The 17185-nt window shown below is 42.1% G+C and overlaps 2 protein-coding genes and 1 long non-coding RNA gene across 3 annotated transcripts in view; 1 reads left to right on the top strand and 2 right to left on the bottom strand.

The window, feature by feature from the left end:
• LOC310835743 (uncharacterized protein) overlaps nt 1-17185 on the bottom strand; it is a gene marked incomplete at its 3' end in the record, with an annotated part of 137127 nt that overhangs the window by 24491 nt on the left and 95451 nt on the right. Inside the window, exon 5 of the mRNA XM_083720695.1 lies at nt 13069-14883. Within this exon, the coding sequence (XP_083576821.1) occupies nt 13069-14883 (1815 nt within the window). The remainder of the gene's footprint in view (nt 1-13068; nt 14884-17185) is intronic.
• The window catches only part of LOC310837885 (uncharacterized protein), a 54667-nt gene that overhangs the window by 1212 nt on the left and 36270 nt on the right, over nt 1-17185 (bottom strand). The window lies entirely within an intron of this gene.
• On the top strand, nt 9287-11692 carry LOC310838180. The gene is made up of 2 exons (XR_014560769.1): nt 9287-10846; nt 10940-11692. It is a non-coding gene; the product is annotated as an uncharacterized lncRNA (long non-coding RNA).

Raw genomic sequence — 17185 nt, 5'->3', positions numbered from 1 at the left:
TATTGACCTGAAGCATTCTGTCCATATTAGCAGCAGACCTCAGAGGCAGAGAGTGCTGCTCTCCTTTAAAACCAAAAAGCTCCCTGTACTTATTATGTCCTCAAGAAGCCTTCTAATTAACTATGGCATCTTTGCTACAAGAGTCTTTACCAATACCAAGATCTGCCCCCTCTTACCAAACTGCCTGCTCAAAAAGAAAGCAGACAAGTCTGAGGGTTCGCCAATTGCCACGACTCCAACTCCCCTGGCCGCAGATCTAATTAGCTGGACTGACCCCCCCCCTGCCTCCACTGACAAAGGCTATACATCTGGAGAATTCTACGGAGCGTGAGTTACTTCTATCCTTCTCCCAATTGCCAAAACTGGAGCGAACGGAGATAACGGACAGACTGGATGAATTGCTACTCTGTCTCCGTAACTCAGAAGATCATGTTCAGGTAAATAAGATGAATTTCTCACCAATTGAAGAGCAGTCTACACAAGCCCAAGTGGAACCCGTTTTAACGACCTTTGATCGGCAACCTGGCTGTACACGGCCTCGGGATGTCAAGCCTGGGCAGGATATAGTGAAAGATTCGACAACCCTCTGGTCAAACTCGGAAGCTGTGGCAAGACTAAATGCTCTTTTGGAGGCAAACCGAAAAGGATGTCTTCCACCTGCCTTACACTGCATGTTCCCTACAGCAACCGCTGACCCAAAAGGCCCACCCCTCTCAATTTTAGAGCATACCTTAAATGCAGAGTCTATGGACCTGTCGCTAAGTGATACCCCCGTGCACCAGAACCCATCCCCGCAGCCACCAAAAATTAAGCCTCAATCCATGGCTGCTGCTGCTGCGGTAAGTGGTGTTTGGAAATTGCCGGGTAAGCAAGCTACAATTACTTCCTTCTTCCAGCCTATTGCCCCCCCTCGCCGCACGCATTCCCAGGTGGATTCTGCCGTGTCAGCTCCGCAAGGCCCGGCATGACTCGAAGGGGTGACCAGGAGATCACTTACTTTCTTATCCTGGAATGTAGCTGGCATTAAACCTAAGCTGATGGACCCATCCTTTGTCGCCTACATAAAAGGCAGTCGTATTCTTTTACTGCAAGAGACCTGGGCTTGTGAGGGCTTCTCCTTATCAGGGTATAAGGGCTTCTACCTGAATGCACACCAGAATTCACTATCACCTGGTAGACCACAAGGTGGACTGGCTACCTTAGTTTCTTTGGCCTTAAATCTGCAGGTGGAGCAAATCGACATCCAGTCGTCATCCATGCTGGGTGTAAAGCTACAAACAGCGGAGGAAGTGTTCGTGGTGATTAATGTTTATTTGCAACCAACCTACAAGAAAAACCTGGTGGACCAAAGATGGAGGGGAATTCAACTGACTCTTGAAACTCTCCTAGAGAAACATCCTGAAGCCTCCTTCCTAGTTGCAGGAGATTTCAATGGCCGATTGTCTCACTCTGATAAATCATTATTTGCTAAATATAATAAATATCCCCCACTACCCATTTTAACCTCAGACCTTTCACCCAGTAATTTTAAAGACAGTGTTGCTACATACGCAGGTTTTAAATGTAGACAAACTTTGATGTCTCTTAATTTTCACCTTTTAAACGGAGCTCTCAGTTCTGATTACCCTGCCGAATTTACTTTCTGGTCAGGCTCCCGAGCCTCTACCATAGATTTTATTTGGACATCAGTAGACCTAATTCCCAAAATTTCTAACTTTAGGGTGGTAACGAGGCTGGAAAGTGACCATTTTCCATTAGAACTCTCTCTGACCCTGGATGGAGAATTGGCTATCTATTCCTGTGTGCCTATTACAAATAACCAGCTTCAGATGAGGCCCACTGCCTTAAAATGGACCGACAATTTGGCTCAACGGATAAATGAACTCCTTCGGTCTGACCAACTGCAAGAGACAAGGGACTCCCTTGTCCAGGCAGTTGAGCCACTGCCAATGTATGACAAATTAGTAGATCTGCTAAAACCTTCGTTGACTAAGGCCTCGGTAATGAATAGTAACCATTTCTCTCATAAAAAGTGGTTTGACGAGGAATGTAGGCACTTCAAGAACAACCTATATAATGAATTCTTGGCATATAGGGCATCAAATGACCCCGCACCTAGCAGTCACCTTATGAACCTCAAGAGAAGGTATAAAGCACTATTAAAGCAAAAGAAGCTTGCGGCAGAAAGAAATGATTGGAACAACCTTCTAAAAGCTGCAGAAAATAGAAATCCCTCCTCCTTTTGGCACCAAATTTCTCAATACCTGGGTAGACCGTGGTCAAGGATAGAACCCCAAATTTCAGCTGACACCTGGGAAAGCTTCTTCTCCGACTTATATGCAGCTCACACTGCCAGCGGAGAAAGGATAGAATTGGCCCCCTTGCCTGAGTGGGATCCTGTTACCTGCTCTGAAGTGGAAACACTTATAGGCCAATTTGAGGCGGGCAAGGCACCCGGAGACGATCTTATCTCCATAGATGTTATTAAAGCCAATAAGGATTGGTGGTGTCCACCCTTAGCAGCTCTTTTTACTTATATAAACAAAACAGCACAATTTCCTCCAAGCTGGAACTCTGCACTGATTGTGTTAATCCACAAGAAAGGGCCACGCACAGACCCGGCCAATTTTAGACCAATTAGCCTGCTAAATGTTATCGGGAAGATCTATTCAAGATTTCTACTTAACAAATTAACGACCTGGATGGAAAGTAACAACATCATTGCAGAGGAACAGGCGGGTTTCCGCCCTGGAAGATCAACAACAGACCAAATCTTGATCCTAAATCACTTGGCCACCAAGTATGCTGACAATGGCCTAAAAGCCCTCCACGTCGCCTTTATAGACTTTAAGCAGGCTTTTGATCTAATTCCCAGGAACCAGCTATGGGCAAAATTGGCAGCGACATCTATCGACCGCCACCTTCTCCTGCTGATTATTAATTTGCATACAAATACCTTCCTGAGGATTAGGCTAGATAGCAAGGGGCTAGTCTCCAATCCGGTTGCCACCACTAGGGGGGTAAGACAGGGCTGTTTGCTTGCCCCTGCCCTGTTTAATTTCTATATTAATTCGCTAGTGGTGCATATGGCAAATACTGATTTCCATCCACCAAAACTGGCAGGACGAGCCTTGAATGTCCTGCTGGATGCGGACGATGCCGTCCTATTAGCTACGTCCCCCATCGGATTAAGGAGGATGCTTCGAACTCTTCATGAATATGTGACCCAACATGAGCTCCAACTAAATTATGCCAAGACCAAAATAATGGTCTTTGCCGCTCGACCGAAACCTAATTTATGGTCAATTAATGGTATTCCTTTAGAGCAGGTCAGCTGCTTCAAATACCTGGGTCAGGTTGTTAGATCAAATAGGTCATTCTTGGCGCACAGAGAATACATAGCCTCGAACGCATCGAAAGCAGCCTTGGTGATTAGAACCCTGTACTCTAAGAAACAGGCACAAACTGTCAAAGTTGCCTTGCAACTCTTTAAAATGAAAGTCCTCCCTCTTCTACTGGTGGGCATTGCCTTAGGCTCACGTAGGGACTTTGAAAAATTGGAATCTATCCAAACCCAATTCCTCAGGGCCATACTCAGGATCCCCCCCTCCGTGGCAGGTGCGATCATGAGATTGGAAACTGGTTGCCAAGCCTTTAGGTATGTGGCCCTGAAAGCGAAGTTATGGCTTTGGCTTAAGCTTTGCTTCAGACCGGTGGGTTTGGCCCCCTTGATTCTGAGGGATAACTTTAAATCTCCATGGGAAGGGGAGATAGTGGAGGAAGTGCAGAAGTGCGGGTTGTCCTCCCTTTACATAGAGTCCATGACGTATAGCCATGCAAAGGCAGTGATCGCCCAAAGATTAAGGGATATTGCGAGACAGGAGGACATAGCCCGTGTGAAACCTGGGCTGTTTCTGGGGGAGCAGATGTACCGAGCTGCTCCAGCTCGCTACCTGGCGGATATCCACTACGTGGAATACCGCAGACTATTTACCGCGGCTAGGCTGAATGTTCTTGACTCGGCGGTTCTGAAGGAAAGATATGGAGTCGTCCCATATGACCAGAGATTATGCCATTGTGCGTTGGGTGAGGTAGAATCCAGAGAGCACATTTTAATGAGCTGTCCCTTCTACAACGATTTAAGACAGTATCTTATAACCCCATACTTACCCCAGCTTAGTCCCTGACAAAGAGGAAAGCAGACAGCATATCTGCTAAATAAGTCTTCTAGGAAAACAACTTTGTCAGTGGCTAAATTCCTTTTCCTGGCACTCAAGTGTCGGAAACATACAATTGAATGCCTTGATGTGGGTTATCTGTGAGAGGTTTAGTGCTGTGGCCCTACCTTATTCGTGTACCCCTATGATGTTTTAGTTCATAATTCTGTATTGTGTTTTATTTCTGTGTTTTATTTCTGACTATCGGTCGAATAAAGGAAATTGATTGATTGACTATTATTTCTTGGTTTCTTATCTTTTTTCTTTATTTTTTTCTTTCTTTATAAATTTTCTATTATTTTGTTTTTTCTACCTGTTAAGAGATTGTACATAATGTTTGTATGTTGTTGACCAACTCTTCGTGACCCATGGACCAGAGCATGCCAGGCACTCCTGTCTTCCACTGCCTCCCGCAGTTTGATCAAACTCATGTTTGTAGCTTCGAGAACACTGACCAACCATCTCGTCCTCTGTCGTCCTTCTCCTTGTGCCCTCCATCTTTCCCAACATCAGAGTCTTTTCCAGGGAGTCTTCTCTTCTTCTTTAAAGATATTTATTAAAGTTTAAAGAAAGATTACAAAAAAGTTGCAAAATAAGAAAAAAAGAGAAAAAAGAAAAAATTACAAAATACAGAAAAGCAAAAAACAATTAAAATCAAATCAATCTTTTCATATCTTATCTTTCGTTTACTTGTTTCCCTGACCTCCTCACACCTCCCTTTTTTGTATTCCAGTTCAGTTAGTTAAATCAGGAAATCTTTTCCCTCCTTGTTTTTATCTTATTCCTCTACCTGAATGTATTATTTTACATTCTCATCTGATAACAATCCATTTTTACATACTCCTTTATAACATTGCTGCTAGAACCACTTAACTTCATGCCAACATCATTCTAACATTCATTAATTTTGCAGTGTTTATGTAGATAGTCTTTAAATTTCTTCCAATCTTCTTCCACCAACTCTTCTCCCTGGTCTCAGATTCTGACGGTCATTTCCGCCAATTCCATATAGTCCATAACTTTCATCTGCCATTCTTCCAGGGTGGGTAGATCTTGTGTCTTCCAATACTTTGCAATGAGTATTCTTGCTGCTGTTGTAGCATACATAAAAAAGTTCTATCCTTCTTTAACACCAATTGGCCAACCATGCCCAAGAGAAAGGCCTCTGGTTTCTTGAGGAAGGTATATTTAAATACCTTTTTCATTTCATTATATATCTTCTCCCAGAAAGCCTTGATCTTTGGGCATGTCCACCAGAGGGGAAAGAATGTACCTTCATTTTCTTTACATTTCCAACATTTATTATCAGGCAAATGGTAGATTTTTGCAAGCTTGACTGGTGTCATGTACCACCTGTATATCATTTTCATTATATTCTCTCTTAAGGCATTACATGCCGTAAATTTCATACCTGTGGTCCATAACTGTTCCCAGTCAGCCAACATAATGTTATGTCCGACATCTTCTGCCCATTTTATCATAGCAGATTTTACCGTTTCATCCTGAGTATTCCATTTCAACAGCAAGTTATACATTCTTGATAATATCTTACTTTTGGGATCTAACAGTTCTGTTTCCAATTTTGATTTTTCCACCTGGAAGCCAATTTTCTTGTCCAGATTATAAGCCTCCCTTATTTGATAATAATGGAGCCAATCTCACACTTTATCTTTTAGTTTCTCAAAACTCTGCAATTTCAATTTATCTCCTTCTTGTTCCAAAATCTCCCAGTATTTTGGCCATTTGGCCTCCATACTGAGCTTTTTCTGAGCCTTCGCTTCCATCGGTGATAGCCACCTTGGGGTTTTATTTTCAAGCAAATCTTTATATCTTATCCAGACATTGAACAATGCTTTCCTGACAATATGGTTTTTAAATGCTTTATGTACTTTGACCTTGTCATACCGCAAATATGCATGCCACCTAAATACATTATTGAAACCTTCTAAATCCAAAATGTCTGTGTTCTCAAGAAGCAGCCATTATTTCAGCCAGCAAAATGCTGCTGATTCATAATAAAGTCTAAGGTCTGGCAGGGCAAATCCACCTTTCTTTTGCATCAGTTAGTATTTTAAATTTTATTCTGGGCTTCTTGCCCTGCCAGGCAAATCTGGAAATATCTCTCTGCCACTTCTTGAAACAGTCCATTTTGTCCGAAATTTGCAATGATTGAAACAAAAACAACATTCTTGGCAATACATTCATTTTTATAGCAGCAATACAGCCTAGCAAGGAAAGCTTCAAATTTGACCATATTTCTAAATCCTTTTTCACTTCTGACCAACATTTTTCATAGTTATCTTTAAATAAATTCAAGTTCTTAGCGGTCATATTAACCCCCCAGGTATTTTACTTTCTTAACCAATGTTAAACCTGTCTCCGTCTGAAACCTCTCTTTCTCAATCGGTGTTAGATTTTTCTCTAGAACTTTAGTTTTTAACTTATTCAACTTAAATCCTGCAACCTGACCAAATTCTTGAATCAATTCCAATACTCTTTTAGTACTAGATTCTGGCTCCTGTAATGTCAGTACTAGATTGTCTGCAAAAGCTTTCAATTTGTACCGTTTGGCTCCGACTTATATACCTTTAACCAGTTGGTCCCTTCTGATCATATTTAGGAGAACCTCCAGGACCAAAATAAAGAGCAATGGGGAAATTGGGCAACCTTGTCGTGTCCCTTTCTCTATCTTAAATTCCTCCATCACCACATTGTTAACAATTAGTTTAGCCTTTTGTTCTGAATAAATTGCACCTATACCATTTCCAAAACCTTGACCAACCCCCATCCCTTGAAGATTTTTCTTCATAAAACTCCAAGAAATGTTGTCAAAAGCTTTTTCCGCGTCCACAAATATCAAAACTGCTTTAGTATTAATGTTCACTTGTAATTTTTCTAAAATATTAATGATATTCCTCGTGTTGTCAGACAAGTGTCTGCCCGGGAGAAAGCCTGCTTGGTCTTTATCTCTTCCACTAGTACTGTTTTTTAATCTTTTAGCCAAAATATCTGCAAAGATTTTGTAATCCACATTAAGCAGAGATATGGGGCGGTAGTTCTTAAGCTGTGTCTTCTCAGACTCAGTTTTCGGTATACGTGTAATGTAAACTTCCTTCCACGGCGCTGGTGCTTTTCCCCCCTCCAAAATTCCATTACAAACTTCCTTTAGTGGTTGAATTATCCAATCTTTCAAAGATCTATAATATCTTGAAGTTAAACCGTCCAGCCCTGGAGATTTACCCAGGTGCATATTCTGGATAGCACCTTCTACCTCCTCTTCCGTTATTTTATAGTTCAGCGTTAACTTATTTTCCTGAGAGATTTTTTGTAGTCCATTGTCCATTTGTTTTTAAAAATTGACCTATATCAATCTCTTTCTGTGGCCCTTGTGTATATAATTGTTTAAAGTATCTCTGGAAACATTTTCTAATCTCCACTGGATTCTGTATATTCTTTCCTTCCACTTCCAAATTTGTAATGGTGTTAAATTTTTGTCTTTTTTTCATTTGCCAGGCTAACAATTTCCCACATTTATTAGCCGATTCAAATGTCTTTTGTCTCATCTGTTTAATTTTCCACTCTATTTCCTGATTCATCATTTTCATATATTGAACTTGGTGTAGCTTTATTTCTCTCAGAATCTCTTGTGACTTTGGTTTCCCTCTCAGTTTCTTCTCGCCTTCTTTTATTTTCTCCAGAACTTTATCTTTTTTCTCATTTTGAGTTCTCTTCTTTATTGCATTCTGTTGAATCAGAAACCCCCTCATAACCGCTTTGCTTGCGTCCCAGATTACTCTTTTTTCAATGGTAGTATTCATATTTATCTCAAAATAATCTCTCAAAGCTTTTTGGGCCTTCTTGGTAACCTCTTCGTCTCTAAACAAGGTGTCATTCATCCTCCATCTGAAGGAGCCAATCGGTGTTAGTTTCATCTCCATTTTCACAGCATTATGGTCGGAGCAAGTTTTAGGACAAATTTCCACTTTTCTAGTCTTTGGAGCCAGTCCTCTACTTATCCAAATTTGGTCAATTCTTGTCCATGTCATTTTGGCTTCAGAGAAGAAAGTTCCCTCTCTACCCAAGGGGTTCTTTGTTCTCCAAATGTCAACTAAGTCCATATTGTCAGTCATCTCAAAAAAGGTTTTTGGTAGTCTGCCGTCCTTGGTAACTACCTGTCTCTGTGCCTTGTCCATATTTGTAGATACCACTCCATTCATATCTCCCATCATGATATTATAGTCCAGATAGTCCAACAAGGTCTCATGCAACTTTTTAAAGAATTCAGATTTCCCCTCATTTGGTGCATAAACTCCTATCAAAAATTTATCTCCTTGTGTTTGAATTTCAATTGCCACAAATCTTCCTTGATCATCTTTGAAGATAAATTTCGGTGATAGGCTCTCTTTTGCATAAATCACTACTCTTTTTTTAACCTTGTCCGATGAGATAAACTCTTGACCCAATCTTTTATTGATCAATACTTTTCTGTGTAGCCTTATCACGTGTTTCCTGTAAACAAATCAAGCCCAATTGTTCCTTTTTTAATAAATGAAAGACTTTTTTCCTTTTCTGCAGGGAGTTAAAACCATTAATGTTCCAACTTAATCGTTGCAGAGCCATGATGTAGTTACTTTGCTTTTCCTCCAACTGCACCCAGTGTTTGTTCTTGTTCTGTCGGTGGTATCACTTTCTCTGAGTTGTCCAATCCAAAAGGTAGTGTTGCTATGCCTAGTATTCCTGTTTTTAGTGCTCTTGGCTCTTCTCCAGATTCTTTCTGCAGGTCTTCTCCGTGATCTTTCAAAAATCTTTCTTTATCGTCCACTGATCTTATTTTTATCTTTCTTCCTTTAAAGCTGAAGGATAGGCCTTGGGGAAATTCCCACCTGAAAACAATTCTATTACTTCTTAGCAGGGCAACCAGATCTCCGTAGCTGGACCTAAGATCCAGAAAGTATTTCGGGATGTCTTTAAATATCTCCACTCTTGATTGATGTATTTCCAAGATCTTCTGAAAATGCAGACTCAAGATTTTATGTTTTGTTCGGAGGGTGATCAAACAGTCTCTCACCCTGTTCTCCCCCCCCCCTCCAAGCCTAAAAACACTTACTATCTTAAAGTCTTGATTCTCAGAATCTAGGTTCCAAAAGTCTGCAAATTCCTGCATAAGAAAGTCACTTAGGTTGTCTTTCTCAAGTTCAGGTACGGCCCTGATCCTCAAGTTCGTTTGTTTTTCCTTCAATTCAATCATAGACAACATTGACCTATGGTCCTCGAGTTGCCTACATATCGGTGGTATCTTCTCCTCTACGGCAAATGCTTTTTCCTTTGCTTCTTCAGCTGTCTTTTGGGACAAAGTAGATTCCTGCAGCAATTTCTCAATAGTTTCTGTATTAGTATTCACCTTCTGTCCCAAAGTTATTAATGTTTGCAGTGTTTTGATCAATTTTAGTTGATGCTTCAGCTACTTGTTTAATTTTTCCAAAGATTCATTAATTTTGCCTGATGCCAGAGCTAACACATCTTCAGATGCCATTCGTTTTGACTTAAGTTGAACAGATGCTGCCCCTGGTGGTGCAGAAGAGCCAGATGCTGATGCTCTTCGCTGCTGCCACGATTTACCAGACCTTGTTGTTTTTTCTTGAAGCAAGTCTATTTTTTCTTTCCCATCTGCCATAACACTTTAACTGGAGCCCAAGGTCGATCCCACGGCCAGAGTTTGTTTTGAAGTGGAAAATTCCCCTGGCCAGTTGTTGTAACAATTTCAAACTTCCTCTGGGGGACACAGTAACAGTCAATACATGTTGCATTAAAATAACTTTTTCTAGTCCCCCATTTAATAAAATAAGCAACAGTTTCAATTTCAGTTAGTTTTCTGTTACCTTAAAATCAGGCGAAACCAGTCAGAAACAATGTATCTCTCTTGCAGAGTTAGCTGTCAAAAATTACATTGTCCATAAGCAGCGCACGTCACAATGCGGCAATCTTATTGTCCATTGGCAGCCCGTTCCCAGGCTTTAAGCGGTGGACTTTTGTTTCCTTTCCTCTCTTTTTGCAGGAAAATTTACTTCTCCCTTTCCCCCCCTCTCCTGCAACCAAGGGAGGGAGATCTCTTGTATTGATGTTAGGATTATAGTCGTTTTCAGTCGACTTTCCAGGTCTTAGCTTAGAAGTTCTTTGCTCTGATCTGTTTACAAGAAGCGGAAGGCGGACTTCCTGTTTAAACCTTCCCGCTTCGGTGCCAAATTAAACCTTTGTTTCCCTTATTTTCAGATCTTCAGATTTAACCTACTCACAGGTAGTTGTTTTGATGGCCGAATTGTCACAGGAAAAAAGTCAGCACTCTCCGGCAACAGCTGTGCGGCTTCGCTCCACGGAAGAAGCAGTTGGTTCTCAGCACCGCGCCGCTCACCCCGTTCGCTCCGAAGCCCGTAGTCGGGTTCCCTTGTAAATTGGGGTGCCCGCCGAGTCCCACGGTCACAGGTTTCACCCACCTGTGATTTTTAGAGGGGTCCCCGCTTCGCCGTAGCGGCAAGACCCAATTTCTGCAAAGCTTAATCCCTCAAAGTTAGAGGGAATCCACCATTACCAATGACGCTGACCCCAGAAGTCGAGTCTTCTCTTCTCATGAGGTGGCCAAAGTATTGCAGCCTCAGTTTCACAATTTGTCCTTCCAATGAGTACTCAGGGCTGACCCCGGAAGTCGAGTCTTCTCTTCTCATGAGGTGGCCAAAGTACTGCAGCCTCAGTTTCACGATTTGTCCTTCCAATGAGCACTCAGGGCTAATTTCCTTAAGAATGGATGCGTTCGTATAGACATGCATTTTTTTAATGAATAAAGAATATTAATTTTTTTAAAAAAGGTTGCAATCAACTTAACATATGCGATACACGCGCTTCGCTCTAATGCCTTCTGAATTAACTTACACTCCAAGACAAAGGGATACACTCCTGCTAAATGCACACTTGCTGATTACAGGTGCATACTTGGGAGAAACAAGAACTAGCCTTGCGTGGAAAAAGAAGCATCCCCTCTACTTCTCTTCCCTTCTCCCCTCGTCCCCACCCAAGGGCCAGGCCCATGCTTGCTCCCCTAAACCAAAACCTAACCAGGGACCCAGCTGAGGAGAGCTGCACTGAGGCGCATTCGTGAGAGCCTCCCTCTGAATCTTCCCGGGAGCAGGACTGTATAGATTTGGACCAGTGGTTTGCAGAGGAACATAGTTCAGAAGGCAGAAGATGGGAAATACTGGATGGGGAACAGCTTGCAGAAGAAATGGTTGATCTTTGCCTTAATTTGTAACTCAATGCCTTGAAGATCCAATAGCATTTCTTTTTAAATGCTGATAATACTTTTATTGTAGCTTTTTAATTATTATTTCTGTACCCCCTTGCTAACCAAATATTTTTATATATATGAAAAGCAAATCTTGGATTGAGAAGATAATGGTTTGTAAAGAAGAAAAGGATTTGGTTTTTTTTAAAAAATTGTTTGTCTCTGTTCTAAAATTTGGTTTTAATATAAAGTGTGTCAATATATTTGGCTTTGTTTATAAAGCAGAAGTGACCAGCTGCTCCTGGAATAAAAAATGAGCTCTGTATCAACAAAAGTTTTACCTATAATTACTCATAAAGAAAAGCTCTAAGAAACGTGAGATTTTCCACCCTTGAGTTTTTGAACTACAACTCCCATCATTCTTGGCCATATGGGCTGAGACTTATGGGCGTTGTTTCCCAACATCTGAGGTACCTCATTTCCCTCAAGCAGACAGATGCTGATCTACAAGACAAGGGCAGCCCATCATTTTGGCATTGAAGGGCAGAGGTCAAAACTCAACAGATTCATCAAACACCTTGAGCATTCCAGATTCACACTCTCTCCGTTTATCTAGCAAAAACTTGCAACTTCTTTTCTACATTTAGTATATGTGACCTTCATTACTTTAATACATATATACGTGTATACAAATTTAAATACAAACACCAAAACATCAAATGGATTCCATGCATTTAAAATTGATTTGCGCCTTTATGAGTTTCTTGATGTGAGGTAAAGAGTGAAACTTGAGTGGAACATTGCATACATTGATATGGCTTTTCACCTGGGTGAATTCGCTCATGAATATTAAGGTCTCCACACTGTCTGAAGCTCTTTCCACACTCCATACATTTAAATGGTTTCTGCCCTGTATGAGTTTGTTGATGTATTCTAAGGTTCCTACTTTGACTGAAGCTCTTTCCACATTCAATACATTTAAACGGTTTCTCCCGTGTGAGTTCGTTGATGTATTCTAAGGGCTCCATTTTGACTGAAGCTCTTTCCACATTCTATGCATTTAAATGGTTTCTCCCCTGTGTGAGTTCGTTGATGTGTTCTAAGGGCTCCACTAGAAGCCAAGCTCTTTCCACATTCAATGCATTCAAACGGTTTCACCCCTGTGTGAGTTCGTTGATGTATTCTAAGGTTTCGACTTTCACTGAAGCTCTTTCCACATTCAATGCATTCAAATGGTTTCTCCCCCGTGTGAGTTTGTTGATGTGTTCTAAGGGCTCCACTACGACTAAAGCTCTTTCCACATTCAATGCATTCAAATGGTTTCTCCCCCGTGTGAGTTTGTTGATGTCTTCTAAGGTGACCACTTTCACTGAAGCTCTTTCCACATTCAATGCATTTAAATGGTTTCTCCCCTGTGTGAGTTCGTTGATGTTTTCTAAGGTCTCCACTGCAACTGAAGCTCTTTCCACATTCAATGCATTCAAATGGTTTCTCCCCTGTGTGAGTTCGTTGATGTATTCTAAGGCCTCCACTACGACTGAAGCGCTTTCCACATTCAGTGCATTCAAACGGTTTCACCCCAGTGTGAGTTCGTTGATGTATTCTAAGGTTTCCACTACGACTGAAGCTGTTTCCACATTCAATGCATTCAAACGGTTTCACGCCTGTGTGAGTTCGTTGATGTATTCTAAGCTTTCGACTTTCACTGAAGCTCTTTCCACATTCAATGCATTCAAACGGTTTCTCCCCTGTGTGAGTTCGTTGATGGGTTCTAAGGGCTGCATTCTGTCTGAAGCTCTTTCCACATTCAATGCATTCAAATGGTTTCTCCCCTGTGTGAGTTCGTTGGTGTGTTCTAAGACTGCCACTATGACTGAAGTTCTTTCCACATTCAATGCAATTAAATGGTTTCTCCCCCGTGTGAGTTCGTTGATGTGTTCTAAGGTCTCCACTACGACTAAAGCTCTTTCCACATTCAATGCATTCAAATGGTTTCTCCCCCGTGTGAGTTCGTTGATGTGTTCTAAGGTCTCCACTATAACTGAAGCTCTTTCCACATTCAATGCATTTAAATAGTTTCTCCCCCGTGTGAGTTTGTTGATGTGTTCTAAGGTCTCCACTACGACTAAAGCTCTTTCCACATTCAATGCATTCAAACGGTTTCTCCCCTGTGTGAATTCGTTGATGTGTTCTAAGGGCTGCATTCTGTCTGAAGCTCTTTCCACATTCAATGCATTCAAATGGTTTCTCCCCTGTGTGAGTTCGTTGATGTGTTCTAAGGGCTGCATTCTGTCTGAAGCTCTTTCCACATTCAATGCATTCAAATGGTTTCTCCCCTGTGTGAGTTTGGTGATGTGTTCTAAGGGCTGCATTCTGTCTGAAGCTCTTTCCACATTCAATGCATTCAAATGGTTTCTCCCCTGTGTGAGTTTGTTGATGTGTTCTAAGGGCTGCATTCTGTCTGAAGCTTTTTCCACATTCAATGCATTCAAATGGTTTCTCCCCTGTGTGAGTTCGTTGATGTGTTCTAAGGGCTGCATTCTGTCTGAAGCTCTTTCCACATTCAATGCATTCAAATGGTTTCTCCCCTGTGTGAGTTCGTTGATGTATTCTAAGGTTTCGACTTTCACTGAAGCTCTTTCCACATTCAATGCATTCAAATGGTTTCTCCCCTGTGTGAGTTCGTTGGTGTGTTCTAAGCCCTTCACTACGACTGAAGCTCTTTCCACATTCAATGCAATTAAAGGGTTTCTCCCCTGTGTGAGTTTGTTGATGTGTTCTAAGGGCTGCATTCTGTCTGAAGCTCTTTCCACATTCAATGCACTCAAATGGTTTCTCCCCTGTGTGAGTTCGTTGATGTGTTCTGAGGCTTTGACTTTCACTGAAGCTCTTTCCACATTCAGTGCATTGAAATGGTTTCTCCCCCGTGTGAGTTCGTTGATGTCTTCTAAGGTCTCCACTACGACTGAAGCTCTTTCCGCACTCAATACATTTAAATGGTTTCTCCCCCGTGTGAGTTCGTTGATGTATTCTAAGGTCTCCAATACAACTGAAGCTCTTTCCGCACTCAATACATTTAAATGGTTTCTCCCCTGTGTGAGTTCGTTGATGTTTTCTAAGGTTTTGACTTTCACTGAAGTTCTTTCCACATTCAGTGCATTGAAATGGTTTCTCCCCCGTGTGAGTTCGTTGATGTGTTCTAAGGACTCCACTATAACTGAAGCTCTTTCCACATTCAATGCATTTAAACGGTTTCTCCCCTGTGTGAGTTCGTTGATGTGTTCTAAGGGCTGCATTCTGTCTGAAGCTCTTTCCACATTCAATGCATTCAAATGGTTTCTCCCCTGTGTGAGTTCGTTGATGTGTTCTAAGGGCTCCACTAGAACTCAAGCTCTTTCCACATTCAATGCATTTAAACAGTTTCTCCCTATTGTGATTTTGTTGATGTATTCTAAGGGTTCCACTTTCACAGTTCTTTTCACACTCCATGTATTTACATGGATTCTCTCCTGTGTGAGTTTGTTGGTGTATCCTCAGTCTTCCAAAGGGTCTAAAGCACATTCCACATTCCTTGCATTTAAACTGTTTCTTTGTTCTTCCCAATGAATTCACAGATGGCTCCGTAGAATTCTGACCATTGTCTTCCTCACCTGCTTGGGAGTGGGGAGGAGAGAGAAAATCCTGTTAGACTTTTAGGAAAGACAATAAATGAACCACCTTCCTCCGTCCATCCTGACTAGGTTTACAGGTTCAGCTTCTTGAGAAGCGCAGAAGCCAAGGCAAGTTGTAGCTTCCTGGGAGGAAGGAAGAAGGGATTCTGCTGCCTCTGTAGAAGCCCCTATTGGGCACCCACTTCCCAAGAGCCTCCACCTATTTTCAAACACCTTTGGCAATTCCTTCCGTCTGCCTGTCCCTTCTCCCTTCCTAAGGCTGGCATGGTATGGGCAGGAATGGCCTTGTGCCAGTTGCCCAAAGGGCCACAATAAATGTGATAATGTGTATCTCTCTAAATCCTCGAGTGTGCTTCTAAAACAGAAGTTATGGTAGTCTGTGCTTTATAACTGGTTATTTTGCAAGTTGCCGCCCCCCAATTGGGGCAGAAATACAGCTAATAGGAGAATCACAAAGATACAGCTGAAAGCTGGAACATGAGTCGCCACATGATGCAAATGGCTGCATGTAACACAGGTTCCCAACATGCACACCAACACAATGTCACAAAACGCGGTAGGGATCAGAACATATTCAGCAGAAATTGCCAGTGCTTGTTGCGCATGTGTATTATAATAAAATGAGGCAATGATGAATATCAGGAATACTTGGCTAGTTTAGATGTATTCAAGTCTCCAGGGCCAGATGAACTGCATCCAAGAGTATTAAAAGAACTGGCAGATGTGATCTCAGAACCACTGGCAGTCATCTTTGATAATTCCTGGAGAACATGCGAAGTCCTGGCAGACTGGAGGAGGGCAAATGTTGTCCCTATTTTCAAAAGGGGGAAGAAGAGGACCCAAATAATAACTGCCCAGTAAGTCTGACATCCATACCAGGGAAGATTCTGGAGCAGATCATTAAGAAGAGTTTGGATTTGATACCCCGCCTTTCACTCCCCTTCAGGAGTCTCAAAGCGGCTAACAATCTCCTTTCCCTTCCTCCCCCACAACAAACACTCTGTGAGGTGAGTGGGGCTGAGAGAATTCAAAGAAGTGTGACTGGCCCAAGGTCACCCAGCAGCTGCATGTGGAGGAGCGGAGACGCGAACCCGGTTCCCCAGATTACGTGACTACCGCTTTTAACCACTACACCACACTGGCACTAGGCAAACAGTCTGTGAGCACTTAGAAAGGAATGCTGTGATCACCAATAGTCAGCATGGATTTCTGAAAAATAAGTCATGTCAGACTAACCTGATCTCGTTTTTTTGTCAGAATTATAAGCCTGGTAGATGAAGGGAATGCAGTGGATGTAGCCTACCTTGATTTCAGCAAGGCCTTTGACAAGGTGCCCCATGATATTCTTGTAAAGAAGCTGGTAAAATGCGGTCTTGACTACGCTACCACTCAGTGGATTTGTAATTGGCTGACGGACCGAACCCAAAGGGTGCTTATTAATGGTTCCTCTTCATCCTGGAGAAGAGTGACTAGTGGGGTGCCACAGGGTTCTGTCTTGGGCCCCGTCTTATTCAACATCTTTATCAACGACTTGGATGATGGACTCAAGGGCATCCTGATCAAATTTGCAGATGACACCAAACTGGGAGGGGTGGCTAACACCCCAGAGGACAGCATCACACTTCAAAACGACCTTGACAGATTAGAGAACTGGGCCAAAACAAACAAGATGAATTTTAATAGGGAGAAATGTAAAGTATTGCACTTGGGCAAAAAAAATGAGAGGCACAAATACAAGATGGGTGACACCTGGCTTGAGAGCAGTACATGTGAAAAGGATCTAGGAGTCTTGGTTGACCACAAAGTTGACATGAGCCAACAGTGTGATGCGGCAGCTAAAAAAGCCAATGCAATTCTGGGCTGCATCAATAGGAGTATTGCATCTAGATCAAGGGAAGTAATAGTGCCACTGTATTCTGCTCTGGTCAGACCTCACCTGGAGTACTGTGTCCAGTTCTGGGCACCACAGTTCAAGAAGGACACTGACAAACTGGAACGTGTCCAGAGGAGGGCAACCAAAATGG

Source organism: Podarcis gaigeae (assembly GCF_964106915.1).
Source record: "Podarcis gaigeae genome assembly, chromosome: 2".
Lineage (NCBI taxonomy): Eukaryota > Metazoa > Chordata > Lepidosauria > Squamata > Lacertidae > Podarcis > Podarcis gaigeae.
This window is presented reverse-complemented; position numbering and strand designations above follow the sequence as displayed.